This window comes from Cydia splendana, chromosome 3 (genome assembly GCF_910591565.1).
Source record: "Cydia splendana chromosome 3, ilCydSple1.2, whole genome shotgun sequence".
Lineage (NCBI taxonomy): Eukaryota > Metazoa > Arthropoda > Insecta > Lepidoptera > Tortricidae > Cydia > Cydia splendana.
Genome location: NC_085962.1, coordinates 1,497,785 through 1,519,444, shown reverse-complemented (window position 1 = coordinate 1,519,444; position 21,660 = coordinate 1,497,785). Strand labels below are relative to the sequence as shown.

The 21,660-nt window shown below is 36.7% G+C and overlaps 2 protein-coding genes and 1 long non-coding RNA gene across 3 annotated transcripts in view; 1 reads left to right on the top strand and 2 right to left on the bottom strand.

Moving 5' to 3' along the window:
• Window positions 1-21,660, top strand: part of LOC134806464 (uncharacterized) — a 558,863-nt gene that overhangs the window by 277,040 nt on the left and 260,163 nt on the right. The window lies entirely within an intron of this gene.
• LOC134806638 (juvenile hormone esterase-like) lies at window positions 1,258-14,417 on the bottom strand. The gene is made up of 7 exons (XM_063779965.1): window positions 14,398-14,417; window positions 13,836-13,953; window positions 13,262-13,290; window positions 8,778-9,461; window positions 5,717-5,961; window positions 3,803-3,932; window positions 1,258-1,375 (listed from the first exon to the last, which is right to left on the bottom strand). The coding sequence occupies exons 1-7, from the start codon at window positions 14,415-14,417 to the stop codon at window positions 1,258-1,260; spliced, it is 1,344 nt and encodes a 447-aa protein (XP_063636035.1).
• Window positions 15,379-18,144, bottom strand: LOC134806637 (juvenile hormone esterase-like). Its single transcript, XM_063779964.1, has 4 exons — window positions 18,060-18,144; window positions 17,732-17,892; window positions 16,031-17,283; window positions 15,379-15,583 (listed from the first exon to the last, which is right to left on the bottom strand). The coding sequence occupies exons 1-4, from the start codon at window positions 18,142-18,144 to the stop codon at window positions 15,379-15,381; spliced, it is 1,704 nt and encodes a 567-aa protein (XP_063636034.1).

The following is a 21,660-nucleotide window of genomic DNA, read 5'->3' as shown; positions in this document are numbered from 1 at the left end:
TAAATAACATTTTAATTGAATAAAACCTTAGTTAGAATAGCCTCACTTCTAGAATAATTATTCTGTTTTTTATTCCGCATTTAAAATAAAAGTCACATGATTTATTCACCTTAATTATATTCTAAAATAACTAGTGCAAGAATTATTCTAATTCAAATCGATTTGAATAAGAATAAAATTTCTGTTTTTATTCTTATTCTTATTCAAGTTAATTTTTGCCCAACTCTGGTCACTCCTGCGGCCCACCTGAGCATCTGCATTTCCGCCACATGCACTCTGCTCAGCTGTAGCTTGGTAGTCGGCCAGCATTCCGCGCCATAGACCACAACAGGTCTTACTACGGTTTTATAGACCTTGCCTTTTATTTTTAAATCTAGGGGTGAGGCTCCCCCGAGAATTCATTACAATAGATGGTATGAGCAACCTAGCAGTAGGTAGGACCTTTACCTTAATTCGATTTCTTAAGGTGTCCGCGAATTCAGGAACACTGATCGCGCGCACCCGAGCTGCATACATCGCTATTGTCAGTAGCTCGGTACTACTTACAGGGCTAGCGTGTCTTATAGTAAGTCAAGTGTAAGTCTGGGGCAGTTGTGTAAAAGTCTGTGACAACCCTACTGTGTTCTTGTGCGGTGTCGGCATCTATGCAGATATCACAGGCGTCGGCCAGTGTTACGTTTTACACCGTGTAAATACGTTTAACGTAACCCTGGCCCTACATTCCTTTATTAAAACGCCTGGCATTGTTAGATATATTCAAATTGTATTCGATAAAAGCAACGTCGCCAAGCTTAAAACTCATTAAATTGTTTGTTTTCAGTGATTCTACAACCTTTTTGCTGGATTAGTACTCTGACCTACACTGATGAACCCCTGCCAGATTCTCGGATTTTATTTGTCCGAGATTTGTATACTTAACTGTAAAGTTAAAAACTCTAAGAACATCAACATCAAATCATTTTATGAAATCAATTTGATGCGCCCCCCACCACATTTGGTATATATGACATCTACTGCTGAACTCATTGTGAATTCTCAATTCTGTCTTTAGGTACAGATGTAGTACATAATTGTTTTCCTTCGTATTTTTATGGAAACGTACGAACGTGTCTTCCTATTTCATTCAGTCTCGGTACAAAAAGTACTGAGGGTGATTGAAGTAGCAGGACAAATACGAACGTTTCCGAGGAAATACGAAGGAAAACAATTTTGCACGAACATATGTACATCTGAACCTTTAATATGTTCTTAAAGTATTTATTGCAAATCTTGGGTAGAGTGACAGCTGTCACCTGCATACAATTTTTGCGGTTTGTCCTGGGTTACGCGAGGCCATTGAAGAGGAATCAACTTAGATGGTTTTGGTGTTGGATTTCTGAAATAAAGATATAAATTGTTTTCTATTAAATACACTATAGACAAATAAAAACGAATTAAACTAATTAAAAAAATCTGTGTCAACCCATTCTCAGCATATTGCGATAAAGTTGTTCGGGATTTTAATCGACGTCTGTCAGCTGGGTAAACATAAACATATTAACTTTGCAATGCTATTGTACTCTGCCATCAAAGAATATAGTAAGTATTCTGCACAAACACCAATTAAAACCGAATAAAAGTTGACTCACGCTAGACCGGGCCGGGGCCAGGCCGGAGCTTCCGGCGCTTCGTTTTCTATGGAAAGTACCACATGATCACCGATCAGCCGTCATAAAAAATGCCATGTCGGACAACTCGGCTCGGGCCCGGCCCGGTTTAGCGTGAGTCATCCTTAACAAGGAGGTTCATTAAAATAATTCTGAATCACTTAAGTGCCTCCGGTGGTACAGTAAGTACAAAGTTCTTAACAAACTGGCGGGTGCCTGCGTAGCACTTCGACGCCTGGCAAGTGATTATGCTATTATGCTATTGTGCACTCGATCCTCCCATACAGCGCAGAGCTGTGGGGTCGCGCTGCCGAATAAGAGCATATCTTCCGTATGCAAAACAGAGCCGTCCGAGTCATTGTGCTGATAGGACGGGTACGTCTGCAAAACCGCACTTTAAGAATCTCAGGATACTCACGCTGCCTCTGGGGCGATTGATACCAAATAGCTGTCCATGTGCGATGCCATCTTAATGAATACGTGAGAGCAGCTGACATCTACGGTAGTACGTTAAGTTTCGGAATGCCCTGAACCAACCCACGTGATGGGGCTGACCATGTACAAACAACCGACTGCCGGGTCATGTAACGAATGTGCCGTCATTATTTAATTTTAAAAACGCACCTGACCTGCTAGCATGAGTTGCGCACTCTCGCGCGACTCCATACATCTTGCGCGACTTGAAGTATGGACTCGCGCACGAGAAAGCAACCCATGCTAGACGATCTGAAACGATGGCTTATCGAGCATAATTTTGATAGCTTTATTGAGTTTATCGAACAAAAAATAAGTTTTTAAACTTGTATTTAATAATACTTCCTTTTTGTTAAATAATTCCATATATTTTAAATAATTTGAATGTAAAAATCCGGGCAAGTGCGAGTCGGACTCGCGCACGAAGGGTTCCGTACCATAATGCAAAAAACGGCAAAAAAAAACGGTCACCCATCCAAGTACTGACCCCGCCCGACGTTGCTTAACTTCGGTCAAAAATCACGTTTGTTGTATGGGAGCCCCACTTAAATCTTTGTTTTATTCTGTTTTTAGTATTTGTTGTCATAGCGGCAACAGAAATACATCATCTGTGAAAATTTCAACTGTCTAGCTATCACGGTTCGTGAGATACAGCCTGGTGACAGACGGACGGACGGACGGACGGACGGACGGACAGCCGAGTCTTAGTTATAGGGTCCCGTTTTACCCTTTGGGTACGGAACCCTAAAAATACTCCAGTTAAATGTAAGAAATCCGCAACGAAGGCTTCGTCCAGTGGCTACAAATGCAATGAAATCGTCCCAAACATACCAAGGACGATATCCGCAACAGGCTTCGTCATTTCATATAATCTAAGTTCAGCAAAATAACCGTCATGAATCGTACCTTGCTCAAATGTCCACATTAAGGATGACTCACGTTAGACCGAGCCGTGGCCGAGCCGGAGCTTTCGGAGCTTCGTTTTCTAAGGAAAGCACCACGTGATCACCGATCAGCCGTCATAGAAAATGACATGTCGGGCGCCTCGGCCCGTGCACGGTCTGGTCTAGCGTGAGTCAACCTTTACGCTGGCAGCGTTACCGCGCTGAATGGCCAATGAGATCTGTTGGCCAAGGTATGATCCGGACCGAGGGTCGCACTCGCACCCCCTGTCCCTCAGCTTGATACTTATATTACTATACCTACATTTACATAATACGTTACAAATCATGTTTATATATATGTCGGAGAATGGCTGAAATGTGCCATCTGTCGCCTTCAAGAGGCGTTTTATCATGCAAACCTTGACAAATAGAGCAAACTAGGGTGTTACGTACACCTGAGTGGCGTTCGACGCAGTTCCGCCAAGACGTCATAGAGTGCGCTGTTAAAACAATTGAAGTCCAGAACAATTGAAGTTATGCTGTCAATCAATCTTCAGAAGGAGCACGATGACAACGAACGGGAGAGGATGACGTCGGTGGCCGTTCCTGGGTCAAATCCACTGGTTTGCTTAAGATAAGAAACGTATCGCGTGCTGTGATTTATAATGAGTCTTGTGCAGTAAAGATTGTGAGTTGAACATTGTATTTCATTGAAGGCCCTCGTCATCCACGATTGAAGGTTCTGATGTGCTGCCGATAGTATGATACGCCCACAATTCCCGACATATAAATACGTACCCATATTTAGCGAAATTAGACCAAAGTTCGGTCATCCTGTCCCCAATAAGCATATCTTCATCACGCAATCGTTCTTTCATGAAAGAACAATCGAATAAATATCCCAGTTCATCAGCGTGAACGGCACCACCTTCAGAATATGGCATATTCCATATATACTTATCCCTTAATCAAATAACGGGAAATTATTTCCCATTTCATTCTAATTTACGAAATATTTTTTATCTTTTTAATGGCAGCACTCAGCGATACCAACCATACAGATTTAAAAACTTAGTAGCATTTTGAATTTGAAAAATGGCAACATTTTTCTAATGGCAGCCATTTGTGACCATACGTCAAAGTCAATGTCAGTTGTCGTGATTTTTTTTGCAATAACAACATTTTTTTAGAGTTTTGAGGTTAAGTGCGAAAAAAAATCTTGTAAGTGCATACACTGAATACTATCATAAACTAGACTTATTTTCCCTGTGTTTTGTTTGAAAAGAATTGTGATAACGATATGATTTAGCCAAGATTTTAAGGTTTTAGTAAGTGGGAAATTCCCATTGTTTGTTCCTGAACTTATGATTTACAAAAAAAATGGTAGGTTTTATCAAGTGGGAAATTATTTCCCAGTGTTTGTTCTCTACCTAAATTTTAATTTGTTTCCATATATAAAAATATATGCCCGTTTGTCTGTTACACAAAAAAATCTGTGCCTTCTTTTTGTTTATTTATTTCTTTTATTTATTTCTTTGATTTATGAAGATAACGTTAAAAAATTATACTTGAATTCCAAGCAAAGCCGAGGGGAGCTACTAACTAGTAAAATGTTCGTAAACGTATCGGACAATGGGAAACTATTTCCCACTTCATTCAAAATTTGCTATTCCGTAACGGATAACGGGAAATTATTTCCCACTGCAAAACCCCCCTTTCCCCCCACTTAAATTCTTTTTATATATTTTTTCGTAATCTACGCACCCAAGTTACCTTAACCCTCTGCGACTGATGTGCGGTCTATCAGACACCGCCAAATATTTTTTTTGTTGCTATGTCGGCGTACGTAAAGCGCGATATAGTTCTGTCTCGCTCATTACCTTCCTCAAACGACTCGCGGCATCGGACAGTGATGCCCGAGTGGCCATGTGGTGCATGCATCGGGAGATATGAGCTGCGGGTGTCCCACAGACGTGAGCACAGCAATAAAAAATGAAAATCTAAAAAAATTACCATGTAACTGTACTATTTTCAGAAATTGCCTTTTTACTCGCTGTGGAAAATTTCTCTATCCATTTTATTTACTGAATTAAGTTCACAGTAGTCTATCTATTCAACTATAAAAACATCCAAAAATTAACGAGCGTATTAAAAACTAAACATATCGGAAGCAGTGTGTAGGGAGCGGGGTGTACAAGGTATGATATTTCTTTTGGATATTTTGGATTTAAGTGCATACGTGACTACTTAGTACATATTTAAAAAGAAATCAGGCTGAGAAATTTTCCACTCTCAGTTTTTAATAGTTCTAAAATACATAAATTTGGGTATGCATTTTTTTTTTTATTTTCTTACCCACTACGCCAAATTATATTCTAAGATCATATAAGAAGAAAAAAATGACAGAGCAATTTTCCGATGAAAATAAGCGACAAAAAAAGGAATTATCATAAAAAAATATTCTCATGTTTGACAAAAGTTTTAGATTTTTTTCTAGTATTACATACTGATACAAATAACTTATTTGTTAAAATAAATTTGGACGGAGGAATTACTCAGTTCAATATATAAACAGATTTGTATTTTTACGTATAAATACCTAACTTAAGAGTGTTTTGTTTTTTGGATATTTATATGTTAGTTTCGGCTCATACTATACAATAACGAAGCAAAATTTCATCGACTGAGAAATTAATGCATGGGTCTCCATACAACAACTTGCTTCATTTACTACACTATAAGGGTTATAGTAATTCTTTTCACTACAAAATGAAAACATATAGAAGTACGTGTTGTTTAGGCCACTTTCCAAATATTTTCTAACAGTTCTAAATATCGGCCTGTGAAAAACAAAATCGGCACCTACATTAATTTCCTGTCTCCTATTATCTTCACGTTGAACATCGTCACCATAATAAAACAACCGGACAATCATTTTTGTTTCATTTGAGAACTTACTTTTATTTTACAAGCTTTTATTTAGTTTCACCTGACCGTTGTCTGTCTGTCTGTCGGTCTGTAATCAAATCTTGCAAGTAAAATTTGATCCTCTTCCCGGTTTCCGATTGAGCTGAAATTTTGCATGCATGTATAAATCGGATGACAATGCAATATTATGGTACCATCGAGCTGATCTGATGATGGAGACAGGAGGTGGCCATAGGAACTCTGTGATGAAACAACGCAACCTAATTGTGTTAGAGGTTTTTAGAATTGTCTCGATGAGTTAGTTGTCTGTCGTAAGAAAAGTACAGTCAGCGATAAAAGCTTGTACCAAAAATGAAATTTTTGCCAAACCTTATTTGAAATCAAAATAAGTTTCTAACGTCTGAGACACGTAGTCCTCACTTTCAAATTTATCTTTTTTTGTCAAAGTTATCATCATATAGCATTCGTCATTAGTAATACCAATTAAAACATCGACATCTCTTCGAGTAATAGTGTTCAAATCAGCTGGGTATTTCGTTATATAAGGTAAGTACCCCTATTAACGAGGGGGTTAAGCAAGTTTTCCAAAAAGAGCCAAAAATTAAGCATAAACCGGCGGTGTATGGACCAAGACATATTTTTTTATGTTAGTTTGTTAATTAAAGTTTATATTATTTTAGTTTCTGGCCTTTTTTTGGAAAAATATAAAGGAAAAAATAATTATCAAAACCAAAATGTCGAAATCGCCTATTACCGTGGTAATGGACCACTGTTACCCAAATACCGCGGATGTGGGTTCCTTTTTACGAGGGTGGATATCCCGTCGCATTTTTAGTTCCATAATCATGATAAATCTTATTTATTTGACAATAATGGATAAAAATGGTATATTCAATACCTACGACTACTATTAATGAATTTTAAATAAATTAGTTGGTTCCTTTAACGCTAAAAACATCGTGGCTTACCCTTTACGAGCGTCGAAATTCTTGTTTAATTTATTATCTACCTTAAATAAATAGGTACTTAATTATTTTAACCGGACGTGGAGGGCAAGTTGCGCCAAAACGTTCAGAAAGCTATCAGAATTATATTCTACCCAATATACAAGATCTGTGTAAGTTAATGTTAATATTGTATGTTTGTATGTCTCTTTTATTATTAAAATAACATAAAATATATTTTTCTACTCCAACACTTCTATTTGTCGATTTAATGACTGCCAGTTGCGTGATATCTAAACCAACTACATTTGATGCGCGGTGCGTAGGGGGCCGTGTCCTTTGTCTATATGAAAACAAATATCACAATAGCCAAGTGTTGTATTAAAAAAAATGCTATCTTCTAGGCAAAGATCTAAAAACCAATATTTACTTTGACTTTATATAGCCTGTGGTCTGTAATACGAGCAAAAAATTAAACTGTAGGCTGTATCCCTCATATTGACCAACATTTGATCAGCAACTTTTAAAAATAACTTGTGGTTTGATTTTTAATACACTTTAAAGTTTATTCTAAGACGCAATGTATTGCGAATTTTGTTATGTTTAAGGCGTGACAAGCAACGTCAATCACAATGATATGACGTGGCGATGGCGTCCTTTGAAGATAATATTTATTTTGTATGTAAAATAGGGACTCTAAATACTTCATAATTTTTAAAAGTTGTTAAACAAAAATGTCACCGTTTGAGGAGTACAATCTATGTTTTAATTATTTGCTCGTGTTACAGGCCACACCCGGTATATCATTTTATGTTTGCTGCCTTAGAAAAAATATTGTGTGCAACGGTAGGTACATAATTAAGTCTGAAAATTCTCGAGCCTGTCTTCGGTCCTTGAATTTTAAGAACCCTTATTATGTACCTGGTATACAAAAGACTATCAAAAGTATTATTAATTAGGTATTTTAAGAACCTATTAATATCGAAGCCATGAAGGTCTGTATTAGGTTCTCATACAGCTTATTACCGAGTGATGTCTTTTCTAACCATCGTTAATCAGTTCAATTCAAATAATTCTAAAACTCATTTACGAGTAATAAAAATAAATAATTTTCTTGTATTTTTTTAAACGATCAATATGGATGATTCCAAATGTTACAAAACAATGGTTAAAATAAACTTTATAACCATACTTCTGTTTTTATATCAATACTTGAACGAGTTTCTCATATAAGGGTTTCTAAGAAAACGTCTGAGAAGGTGTCTAAAATTGTAATCAAAATTAAGAGTTCTTGCATGGATTTCATACCACGTTAATAGCTCTTTAGCTTTATAGGTGGTTAAATATTTCAATAACATCAAAAGTCAAGGAAATGTGCATTTATATATGAATATAAGATCGCTCGAATCTAAAATATCGTTTCCGTTATTACCGAGGTATACCTCGAAATTAGGTGTCACACTAAGAAAATGGAACCTAACACCGAGGTTTTTAATTTCCATTTTTTTTCCTATTGGCGAGCAAATATCGCAAATAAAGTATTTGGGAATCATAAAGATAATAACTAAGAATCAATTTCAAGTCTTAGTCTTTTCATAATATTTACCATTATTACGCTAATCACTAAATAGAATACGCGTTTACTTACTTGAGGTGTTGCGTGTTAGTATGGAGCAACCAAATTTTGCGCTCCTGATGCGCTAGTTTACGATTTTCGACTTTTTTGCGTGATGTTTTCGTAGTAGTGTTATACTTATTCGACAGTCAAAAGATAAGGCTTTATTTCTGTGTTCTTAGATTCAAAGAAAGTTAATAAGATTTCTTATTAAACGCTATTTTGTACATACCACGGTAATCAATGCCAATTTTAATGGGGTCGTTAATAGGGGTACTTACCTTAGTTATTAACATTTTCGAATCGCTTTTCAACACACGGTCCAAGAAATACACCAGAATCTCTTGTTGCAGCAATAAGTTCATGTGGCTCCACTTTGTTAAGAAATGATAAAGCATCGTTAATATTATTTGTTGTATAATTCAACAGATTTGCTAATTTTATAGGAGCATATGGTTCAGGATCCCTAATATGAAGTGGACGATTCAATGCAACGCCACTTTGCAAAATAACTCTATTATAAAGTGGTTCCTGCAGAAAGTACTGATGCAAATCCACAGATTGTCCACCTGCACTGTTTCCCGCTATAGTTATTTTGGAGTCATCTCCGGCAAAATATCGTATATTTTCTTTAATCCAGCGTAGTGCCTGTACTTGATCTTTCAAACCCTGATTCCCTGGCACTATATAAGTGTTTAGACACATAAATCCGTACGGGCCAAGACGATAGTTCAAAGTAATGAAAATAACGTCATGTCTGACCAAGAAGCGTGGTCCGTAGACGTATCTGCTTGCAAATCCAAATATGTAAGTGCCCCCAAATATATGGATCTTAACGGGCAAGGGATTATGAATACTGGCGCTGTTCGGTACGTAAATGTTGACGTGTAGGCAGTCCAGTGTCCCAGTTATTGTCTGGTTATATTCTTCAATTTGAGGACATCTTGAGGTATCATCGACTGCTTCAAATCAAGGACGTCGCAGACATGGTGAGTAAGGTGCAGGTGGATTTTGAGAATGTTACTAAATGGGCCCATGACAATGGAATAATTTTGAATTTAAATAAAACTAAATGTATGCATATATTTTCTCCGTACAACAAGATAGCCAAAAATGTAAAGGCATGTGAAATTAATGTCGTAGGACATTCATATGAATGTTTACATAAAAATAAAAATAATTGCACTTGTAATAAATTAGAAGTAGTTGAGGAATTTAAGTATCTGGGATTACTAATAGATAAACATTTCAATTTCAAACTTCACATAAATCAAATATGCAATAGGCTTAGGTCTATTTTGGGTCAATTTTACCACCTAAATCGAATTGTTAATAAACGCACCTTGCACATTGTTTACCATGCACTTGCTGACGCATTATTAAGCTATGGACTCAGCTGTTACGGACTTACCTTTAAAACTTATTTAGATAAAATAAAGCTACTCCAGATAAGATTAATTAAATATTTGGTCGGTTATAAAACTAGGAAAAAGCACAGACATAATTATGATACACTTTTCTCAACTTGTAAGATACTTCCTGTGCATTGTAAGGTTGTATATTTAAATGTGTTACATAGTTACTACACTGATGATTGTAAAATACCAAGAATAAGTAAGCGTGACACTAGGTCTGCTAAGAGAATAAGATTGACACAACCGTCAGCAAAAAACTATTATGGTCGAAGAACAAAAGAATACTTGATCCCCAAAATTTATAACGAGTACCCTCTTTTACTTGAAACACCTAAATTGAACATAGGTAGATTGAAGTCGAAATTTAAACAGATTTTACTACACAAATATGAAAATTTAACCTAGCTACCTACTTTCTTGTGTTAACAAAGCGTTTGTGCCGCTATAATATTCATGACCCGTATGACATAGCCAACGCCTTCAAACATAATTTTAAAGTGGAGTCGCCTCTTGGGCCTACTACCCCTGTGTTCTTAACGAGAAGTCAAAACGAGGGGATTTCCGTTAAATTCTCTGCCAATGAAGTGTCCTCTGTGATTAGAAATATGGTAAGAGGAAAATCCCCTGGTTGTGACGGCTTAAGTGTAGAGCACCTTAAGCATGCGGGAAGTCACCTGCCGAGGGTGTTGGCTGTGTTCTATAGTCTGTGTATTAGCCATAGTTACCTACCGGATGAGTTAATGTACACAGTAGTTGTCCCGATAGTCAAAAACAAAACCGGAGATCCATCTGACGTTAATAATTACAGACCCATCTCCCTGGCTAACATTATTGCTAAAATACTGGACGCTCTGCTTGATCAGTAGTTGGACAAGCACCTAAGTCTACATGATGCCCAATTCGGCTTCAGGCCTGGCCTCTCAACTGAGAGTGCTATCCTCTGTCTCAAGCGGACCGTCCAGTATTATACGTCTAGAAAAACGCCAGTCTTTGCATGTTTCCTGGACTTATCTAAGGCCTTCGACCTCGTCTCGTATAAGGTCCTATGGAGCAAGATTGAGGAAGTAGCAGGGATGCCGACAGAGGTAACCTCTCTTCTTAAATATTGGTACCATAACCAGAGAAACTGTGTGAGATGGGAGGGTGTTCTTTCGGAGGAGTACAGGTTGGAGTGCGGGGTGAGACAGGGGGGGCTTACGTCTCCCCGGCTTTTCAACCTGTACATCAACGGTTTGATAGAGGAGTTGAGCAGCACCAACGTCGGTTGTTCGGTTGATGGAGTTTGTATTAACAACATCAGCTATGCAGACGACATGGTGCTGCTCACGCCATCTCTCGGCGCATTGCAAAACTTGCTCGGTGTCTGTGAGAGGTATGCAGTGGACCATGGGCTCAGATACAATGCTAAGAAGAGTGAATTCCTAATCTTCAAGGCTGGTGCTAAGACGTACGAGATTGTGCCACCAATTGCTCTGTGTGGCACCCATTTAAACCGGGTTAAGCATTTTAAGTATCTGGGCCACTGGGTCACTGAAGACCTCTCTGACAATATGGACATAGAGAGAGAGCGGAGGGCGCTGTCTGTTCGCTGCAATATGTTGGCTCGGAGATTTGCAAGCTGTACTAGAAAAGTAAAACTAACGCTATTTAGGGCATACTGCCAGTGCTTTTACTCTTGCAATCTCTGGGTCAATTATGCGCAGAGGACGTACAGCGCACTCCGGGTGCAATATAATAATGCATTTAGGGCGTTGCTGGGGCTTCATCGGAGGTGCAGTGCTTCGGGCATGTTTACGGAGGCGGGGATTGACGGCTTTCATGCGATCATGAGGAAGCGCTGCGCTTCATTGTTAGAAAGGATGCGGGGGAGCCCTAGCAGCCTTCTAAGGGTGTTTGCCGACAGGTGGGATTCACCCATGCTTAAAAGATGGATCGGCCTTCATTCGACATTCGTAAATTATAATTGGTAATTTTTAAATTTTAATTGATGACATGTTTTTATTATAATTGCTATTTAATATTTTTTTATTTATTATTGTCGATCGATTTTTTACATTTATTGTTATTATTTTAATGTTTTTAATTTAATTTATTTCTGTAATTCACAATTCAATTATTTAATTTTATTTTTACATTTATTTTATTGACTGTTTTAATGAATTTATGCTCATCCGGTTGTGTCTGTGTTTTGTGACTCTGTATTTTATTAACAATAGTCTTAAGTTTTGCTTTGTACAGATACTAACATTTTTATGGGCTTTGCCTGAAATAAATGATTTTATTATTATTTTCTTTATTCATTTCTCATCTTAAGTCAGGTTATTTATAATATGAATATAAAAGTAAAATATAAAAACACTTACAAAACAATAAAAATTAATATAAACACATTATAAAAAACCTAACCTAGGGTGCCGCCAGCAGCGGGGCAGGGCCCAAGCTACCGGTGGTCAGGGCCGCAGAGAGAGGAACCGGCGGACTATCCGCGCCGTGTCCAAGATCACCGCCTTCTGCATCTGACCCTTGATCCAACCACCTAGCGAGAGTCTCTCAAGATGTTGGTCGAGACTCTTCGCTATTAGACCGTTCACTGAAACGACTATCGGGACAATGATCGTCGAATCAACATCCCACATGGCGGTTATCTCGTGAGCCAAGTCTAGGTACTTACTGGACTTGTCCTTCTCGGCTTTCACGAGATTCTCATCATGGGGGATGGTGATGTCAACGAGCACGGCCCGACGTTGCGATCGATCTATTATCACGATGTCAGGCTTATTGGCTACAATAGTTCTGTCAGTGATGATAGATCGATCCCAATAGAGCGTGGCACGACCATTCTCGAGAACAGGCGCAGGTAAGTACTTGTAGTACGGTACTTCGCGGTCCACAAGGCCGTATAGAAGAGCAAGTTGCTGGTGAATAATCCTGGCTACGAGATTATGTCTGTGCAAGTACTCGCCGTTAGCAAGATGAGAACAACCAGAAATGATATGCCTGAGTGACTCTCCGGGACGGCGGCATGCCCGACAAATGTCGACCGTACCGTCCTTCAGGATATATTTTTATAATATTATAAGAATTCTTCCTGTTATGTTCGTGTTATGAAATGTCACTATTAGTACTATGTTAGATTATCGCAAGATAGATTTAGGATACATACATATAGGTAAATTTATATGTTCTTAATGATAACTTAACTTGTCACTTAATAATTCGTGTACCTATTTAGCTTAAGATTAGTTTAGAGCGCACCGCCAACAAACTGTCTCACAGTTTGGCGAAACATTAGATTAAGGTACTAAATATTGTATTTTTTCTGTTAAATTTTCAATAATAAAAAAAAAAAAAAAATATCCCTTCGAATTTGTGTGGTATAGGAGACTGAAATGTTAACATGTCCTTTTGGTAATCGCTCTTTATATTTTATGTAATGTAATTCGAAGAGTTTATCGTACATTTAAAACAAGACTAGAGGAAAATAATCAACTGTACACGTTCAATCATCATATCTTTATATTTATATACCTACATGAACATCAAACGTACCGTATAATGTGCCTATTTTGGTCTCCAGTGGGTAATTGTGGTCCTTAACTAACTTGAGAGTATCCTGGTCTAGTTTCAATTTATGTAAACTAATGGTTACATAAACTGAAACTAGACCAGGATATTCTCAAGTTAGTTAAGGACCATAGTTGAGAGATTTTAGACTATAATAGGTAGTTAGGTAGTTTTAAGGCAGTCCTTTCAAGTTACGAGTAAAGGAAAATACCAATAACAAGTTAATTTAAAATAAAGAAAAAGATGAAAGGAGTTTCGTAACAAAAGGAACGGAGGGGAGCTTGTACCTATAAAAACGAAAATACCGTTGACAAAATGTGCCCAAACGACGTTCTCTGATTATTTTGAGAAATTTCAGTACTCACACCAAAAACGTTTTTCGGATCAATTCTCGCGTACGGGATACCAAGGAACATAGAGTAATTGCCGTCCTGAGCACGAACGCCTCGAAAACTGCTTACTGGAGTATGTACTATTATAGGTCTGGGTCAGTGCCTATCTGCCTATTGGAGGTTCTGTAAAAATCACAAAGTTTAATACATATTTAATACTCAATCAAATCATTGACCGCACACGAGCAAAGCCTTCTATCAGGTTGGGCAAAAATGATTTCGTATTGGGTTTTTCCTTGATATGAATGAAATGGAATGTCTGTCCAGCTGTTCTTCTCTACAGGTCGCATTTCTCAACCGTTTGTGCGTAGGTTGGATAATTATATTTACAGCAGGAACAGCAAGTGGAAAATTAGTCCGAGTTTTAAATATTGTTGCGCGAGAATACGGCAAACAGTTGAACAAGCATTACAATGTCTGTCACTGCTGTTGCACGTGGTTAAGCAAAAAAAACATACCTGTAACTGAGGCCTGGGTTAATTGCTGTACAATTAGTAGATAATATAAAAATACCGAACTAGGGACCTCAGGGTACATATTCCTTGCTATGTTCATATTGTCCCTTATACGTCTTCCTATGGTGACGGACTGTCCACTACGGTACTAGACTGGGCATGGTCTGAATGCTTTTGGACGGTTTTTATTGTCAGTCGTGACCATCAGGCGCTTAAGTATCTATCGGATACACGATAACGATAAGACTATAAAAAGCACGTGGATTCATTGTGGCGTCGCAGTTTTCATATTGACTTCATACTGAAAGTTCCTATAATCTCAACTCTTCAATCAAAACTCTTATAACATTTGCTTTTATAATTCCTTTCTTAACTCTTTTTGTCAATACCTACCTATGTACCTACAATTTATTCTCCTCTACCATATGATCATCCTGAAAAGTACCTACACGCCTCTTTTTTCCTCGGACACTTTTTAGGTAGAAAGTAGAAAATTTGATTTTGTACCTATATGACGTTTTTGGGATATTTATTTTGATCAATGTTTTCTGGCGTATACGTGTGGCGTTGAATTTTTTTACATGACTAATTTGGATACCTAAGTTAGTCTGAATCTGCTAATATTTATGCGATTTTTTTGCTATTTAAAAAAAATACAAATAATTATTTTTGCCGTATTTTCATCACTTAAAAGTCACATCTCTAAAAGTCAAAGTCAAAGTCAAAGGGTTTATTTGTAAAACATAGGTAAAACTGTTACAGTGGTGTCAAAAATTATAAATTTGGTATCACTATGTTTTGCCTATTGGCGTACAAAAACATGTCCTTAGGATAATAAAATAATTAATATTGTGATTCACTTCCAAAAAATGTCTACAAAAATTTTACTTCACAGCTACTCCATATAATATGTAAAACTGAACTGTCAGGGGGACCATCATTCGCCGCGAGAGTAGGAAGTTAGTGAGAGCTACAGGGGATGAAGAAGGTATCATGGTCCCAAAGTTCCAACCGTGACAATTCAACATTGAAATAAAACCAAGATATACATTTTTATACATTCATTGCACATTCCCTGTATCATTGTATAGACCAATGCAGGTAACGTCTAATTTTCTGTACAGAAGGTCTAGAAAGCTCATCCGTTGATGCATAGGGCTTGAACCTAGACGTAATTCAGTGTTTATTTCCAAATATGGCAGTTTGTCCTGGGTTACGCGCGGCCAATGAAGAGGAATCAGCTTTGAATGTTTAGGGGTTGGATTTCTATAACAAAGCAAAAAAAAAGAATAAGTCTTAAAGAAAAATCAATTTCAGACCAACACAATTGAGTAATTACGAGTATAAAGGAAAATGTAGGGATCGCGAAGAAGCGGTCCCGGTAGCCTTTGATATTGTTTTCTTCTAAATACATGTGAAGTTTATTCTGATAATTTTGAATAATACCGAATTTAACTCAAAATTCTTTTGTAAGAGTTCTATTTCCGAATCACCCGACTTTCGAACGTATTCCAAAATTACTCGAACGTACATTAAATTACCGATTTGCTTGGAGTGCGGCTTTGAACTAAATGCTCTGATGAGATGACATTTGCAAGTTATATTTACGTTAATGAAGCAAAACACTTATTTAATTACACAAACGGGTCTACCGCGATATAATTGTACAAAACAAAACGCGAGAGTTTAAAGTGTTTATACCAAAATACTTACCCGTATTTAACAAAATTAGTCCAAAGTTCCGTCATCCTGTCAACAATTAGCATGTCTTCATCACGCAACCGCTCCTTCATGTAAGAAATGTCAAATAAATATCCCAGCTCATCTGCGTGGGCAGCGCCACCTTCTGTATGTGATACATTATCTTTATCTTTGGCAAAACACCTTTCACCGGAATATGAAAACATATATAAATACATATTGTCTACACCACTATCCAAATATTTTCTAACAGTCCTCAATATCGGACTGTAAAAAGTAAAATCAGCAGATAAATTCATATTGGGTCTGCTATTACCTGCGTGTTGAACGTCATCACCGTAATAAAAGTTCCTGATAATCTTTTTTATTTGATCTAGCTTTCTTTCATTTTCGAATTCAAAGTCTTTATACAAAAACAAAGACACGAAGTCCTCACTTTCAAATTCCTTTTTTCCCATCGTAGTGATTCGCACGTAACTCTCATCGTTATTAAACCCAATTAAAACATCGATATCTCTTACAATATTTATATTATTTGGATTTTTTGTTATAAAGTTATAAGCATTATCATATTGCTTTTCAACACACGGTTCAACGACTACACCAGAATCTCTGTTTGCAGCTATAAGTTCTTGCGGCTCTATTTTGTTCAGAAACGATAAAGCATCATTAATGTCCTTCGTTGTATAATTCAATTGCTTTGCCAACTTTAAAGGAGCATCTGGATCAGGATCTTTGAATCGTTTTTTAGTTAATATAACGCCGCTTTGCAAAATCACTCTATTATACAATGGTTCTTGTAGAAAGTGCACATGGAAATCCACAGATATTGAGCCAGCACTGTTACCCGCTATAGTTATTTTTGAGTCGTCTCCGCCAAAATATCGTATATTTTCTTTAATCCAACGTAGTGCTAGTACTTGGTCTTTTAATCCCTGATTTCCTGGTACTTTATAAGTGTTCAGACACATAAAACCGTAAGGGCCAAGGCGATAGTTGAACGTAATGAAAATTACGTCATATCTGACTAAGAAGCGTGGTCCGTAAAGGTATCTGCCTGCAAATCCGAATTGGAATTTTCCTCCAAATATTTGAACCATCACAGGTAAGGGGTTATCAATACTGGCGCTAGTCGGTACGTAAATGTTGACATGAAGGCAGTCCAGTGTCCCAGTAATTGTGTGGTTAAACTCTTCAATTTGTGGACACCTTGAAGTATCGTCGACTGCATCAAATATGCTTTTAAATCTGTACGGAGTAGAAGGCTGAAATTGTAACATGTCTATGTAGTAATTTGTTCTTAAAATTATAAAAGTGAAGTACCAACATAGTAGTAGTGTATAAATGTATTGTCTATTAGGTATTTGGATGGTTGCTATTCTTTACCGGAAATTATTGTATAAGGGGACGAAATCGGGTTATAAGTTATTGTCCAGGGAATTTATTTCTTTGTGGCCGAAGTCACTAGCAGAGGATATCATACATTAAAAAAGAAAATCAGTGGAAAAATATTAATATAAAACAATATTTATTATACATTTTATTTCATTTGAAGTTACAGAAAGAAAAGAAAAATTATTATGTTTCAATACAGGAAAATATGAACAATTATTTTCATAAACTTCATGAAGAAACTCGCAAAAAAGTCTAGAAAGAACTGCATCGACAAGAAATTTTCAGAATTTCTTAAAAGGAGAAATATCACCTACTCACACCAAAAACGTTGTCCGGATCAACTCTCGCATACGGGATACCCAGGAACATGAAGTAATTCCCGTCCTGGGCCCGCAGCCCTCGAAAACAGCCTACTGGAGTGTGCACTATGGGTCTGGACGACTCAAGACCCAGTAGAGTTTCTGCAAAATATATAATAGCTATAGGTAATTATGTTTCAGTTACAGTTTATACACGGTCGGTTTACCTATGGTGTTTGCACTCAACATATTTTATTGTATATAGGTCAAAAGTTTGTGAAAATCTAGCGTCTTTTCTGTGGACATTACAAAAGGTACCAATTTGCATACAGTTTTCTAAGTTTTACCTGATACAGAAGACTGTGTTGACTGCTCTGCACTAGTTAGTAGAAGGAACAAAAACACCTGACTGGCCCGATTCTCAGAGAACATCGTGATCTTCTAGCTTCTGAAAATAATACAGAGATTTTTAATAAATCGTGACTTTTTTTGCATACTTTATTTACACCTACAATTAAGTGTGATATTCATACGAAAAATTTATGATACCTTCAAACTTGACGCAAAATGCATTGCGAATCATACACAAGTATAGATAATCTAGACACTTCTAATTGACATCTTTATTGATAATTTAGATGTTTTTAGTTTGTACTTAATTGTTTATGTATTAATTACTTATTTATTTCTTAGTTTTAAGGTATTTATTAATGGTTGTATTGATTTTAACATTTTTATTTCTGTATTTTTGACTAGTGTAATAAATTACATACTTGATTCGTTATTGACATCTAAATACTTACACTTAGCTAGAGATGGGTAACTACCCGGGTAAATACCCGAGAGCGGGTATTTACCCGGTAAATACCCGATATTTACCTACCCGCGGGTAAATACGCGGATATTTTCGTTTTTCTTCTAAATTTGATGTGTTTAATGGTATGTGAGTATAAATAAGATTCATTTAAGTAATTTTTTATAATGTTACATAAAATGTATGTTCAAACTATTTACGGGAAAGCTGCTCTGAGGTGAAGTTCGATTTTAACATATCAGTCCAATTATGAATATCGTGTAAAATCATTCCGTGGCTTTCGGAAATGTTTTAAAACGCTTTTAATATACATGAGAAAGATGAAAATAAAGACTACTTATGAATGATAATAAAAAAAAATGTGCATTATCACAACTTGGGAAGCTCATAAGTCAAATACAGTTAGTTTTAGGACAAAAATGTATATAACCTTTTTTGTAGGAAATTCTGTCTACTTTAGTTTGTACATACAGCACTTTTCGATATTAATGACAGATTCTAAGAAATATGAAAAAGTTCACTTTTTCCCCCCTCCCCCCAACTACACCCCCCGCCGACCGAAGTTCGAATGTGTATTATCAACGTATAAGTACGATAATTTATTCAAATCTAAATAAAATACTTTTAAGACGGCCTTTTTTTAATATTTATTAAAATTGTACTAAAAATTCCTTAGTTACAACTGCAGGGTTCACTAAACCATTTCATATTAAATGACACATAATAATTACAACCATTAACTCGGTTTATATCTCCACTTTAACACAAATCGACATGTGCAACAAGAAATGAATCTACCCGTCCATTTGGGTAGATACGGGTAAATACCGGGTAGATGGGTATTTACCGGGTATTTACCTGGGTGGGTAAATTGGGTAAATACCCGCGACCCATCTCTACACTTAGCACTTGATCACATGTTTTTATTTATAATTTTACTCTAAAATGATAAACTGCTTACTTCGACGAGTAGCTAAACTAAACTGAAGAAACCTCGTTATTAAAAAAGGTGACATTTCATTATTAACCATAACTGAAAACAACAATCAGTCAAGGTAAATACTTAATGAGAAGAAATTATTACTTTACAAAGATATTTTGTCACTGTTACGCTACGTTAACTTATTTTGAGCAAAAATTTGCATAATATTTCATACTTCCATACGTATTAAGTTTCTTAGTTGATTGTTATCTATTTAAAACTTGAATAATACCTAATGTAATAGTATGCAATCACATATGAATTAGAGCTCCCGATACACGTGTTACACGCTGACACGGGTACCCGTGTTCTTAAGCCCGCCGGGCTTAAGAACCCGAACTACACGAACCCGCCCGGATTCGGAAACGTTTACACGGGTACCCGTGTACACGGGTACACGGATACCCGAAAGAACGGATCTTATTTACCCGCCGGTTCGACCCATCACTCTCGTGTAGCGGAGATTCGTGCTATGAAGACATACGATTGAATATGTGGGAGGTTAGGAAGATTCAATTACCTACTTTGCAGTTTTACTGGATTGATTGGTAATGTCAATAATAGGTAGGTAAGTACACTTTGTCTAATAATCATAATATTAAAATTAACAATATCTTAATAACCGTTGACTTCATTGATAGGTATTTCATTTTCTTAATTGATGTAGTTTTTTGATAATTAAAGTAAACCTAAATGATTATCTAATACAAAAGTACATAGTTATGCTTACTGAAACTATCACGAACGGAATATGTTATATTTTCCTTTAGCAAAATCGCATTTTGCTCACTGTTTTTAAGTAGCAAAGTACCCTTGTTCGAGCTGCTGAGGTGAAAAAACAATTAAATGGGTACAACACATATCAATCACATTGAACATCCGATAAAATAAAACTGCTAAACAATGAACAACAACTCCTGAACCTGAACCTTTGTTTTATTTAAAACTTTATACATTACTTCAATCTCCGCTACACGCCAAGGACGGGTTAGGCCCGCGTGTATTTAAGGTCCGTTTCGCCGTGTACACGGGTACACGGGTACCCGGATACACGGATCTTAATTACACATGTACCCGACTACACGTGTAGAACGGGTCAGAAAACCGTGTACGTGTAGTTCGGAAACGGGTACCGAACACGTGTACACGAAACCCGGACACGACCGCGAGCCCTAATATGAATTCAGAATTCAATACTTTCAATGACATTGAAGTAGTATCATTCCAATTTTGGTCATGCTTTTGAAGTTTGACCGGAATTCTTGTACATTCTAATTTTTTGCATATCAATCAGATCTGTGTGTAAAACTTACCAAAAACTATATCTAATCAACTTAAAATCCTCTATCAAGTTTTAAAAAGCCATAAACAAAAACAAAACAAAACTGGAAATGTAATAAAGTTAACACGATCAGATTAGATACAGCGGCACGATATCGCCAGTGAAATAAATATCAAAAACCAAATTTCAGGACATGGAGAACTAGTTTAAGCAGAACTAGAGTCAGACAAAAATGGACCATACAACATAGTACATAAGAAAACGTAAATAAGTCTATCGATATTTGAACAGTAGGTATTATGCAAGTTCGGACAGGAAATTTGATGAAGTGACTTCGCTGGTATATTTAGGAATACCCCAAAGCCGGCCGCGTTAGCGCTGAAGGTCGAGAAGTAAGCAGAGTAGATTCAGACTGATGTTAGCGGTTGGTTTTTTATGGAGACTTTGCTCCTACTATCAATGGTAGGGTGACAGGAATGTCTTAGATAATTTATAATTATATATTTACTCCGTATATTAATTTACACGCTACGTACCTACAGTCTAGTTCATAAGTATACATTTTTTCACCTTATTATTACACAATGGATTATGGTGAAGAATACATATTTATGAACTTGACTATACTTAAATATTAACGGCTTAAATCGATCGGGTCCGGACTCGAACCGGACACTCGGCGGATGGAACGTCGTAAAACCTTACGAGCGACTTGCAAAAGGAATAATGGATCAAATAACTTTTTATGTGACCTAATCTAACTTTAGTTATAGTGTTCATACAAATCCCATCCCATCTATCCTCCTTTAGAATTTTAGCTTAAGAATCTCGAATTTCACCTTCCCATACAAACGGAGATTCATTCTCTTT

Bases quoted from the DNA above. Each gene is read 5' to 3' on its own strand.
- LOC134806638 (XM_063779965.1), bottom strand. From the start codon at position 14,417: ATGAACATAGCAAGGAATAT. The intron at 13,954-14,397 runs GTACCCTGAGGT...GCACTGACCCAG, and splicing joins ATGAACATAGCAAGGAATAT to ACCTATAATAGTACATACTC. The intron at 5,962-8,777 runs CTAAGGTAAGTA...GTAAAATAAAAG, and splicing joins CGATTCGAAAATGTTAATAA to TAAGTTCTCAAATGAAACAA.
- LOC134806637 (XM_063779964.1), bottom strand. From the start codon at position 18,144: ATGTTCTCTGAGAATCGGGCCAGTCAGGTGTTTTTGTTCCTTCTACTA. The intron at 17,893-18,059 runs GTAAAACTTAGA...AATTACCTATAG, and splicing joins AACACAGTCTTCTGTATCAG to CTATTATATATTTTGCAGAA. The intron at 17,284-17,731 runs GTGAGTAGGTGA...TTACAATTTCAG, and splicing joins ATCCGGACAACGTTTTTGGT to CCTTCTACTCCGTACAGATT.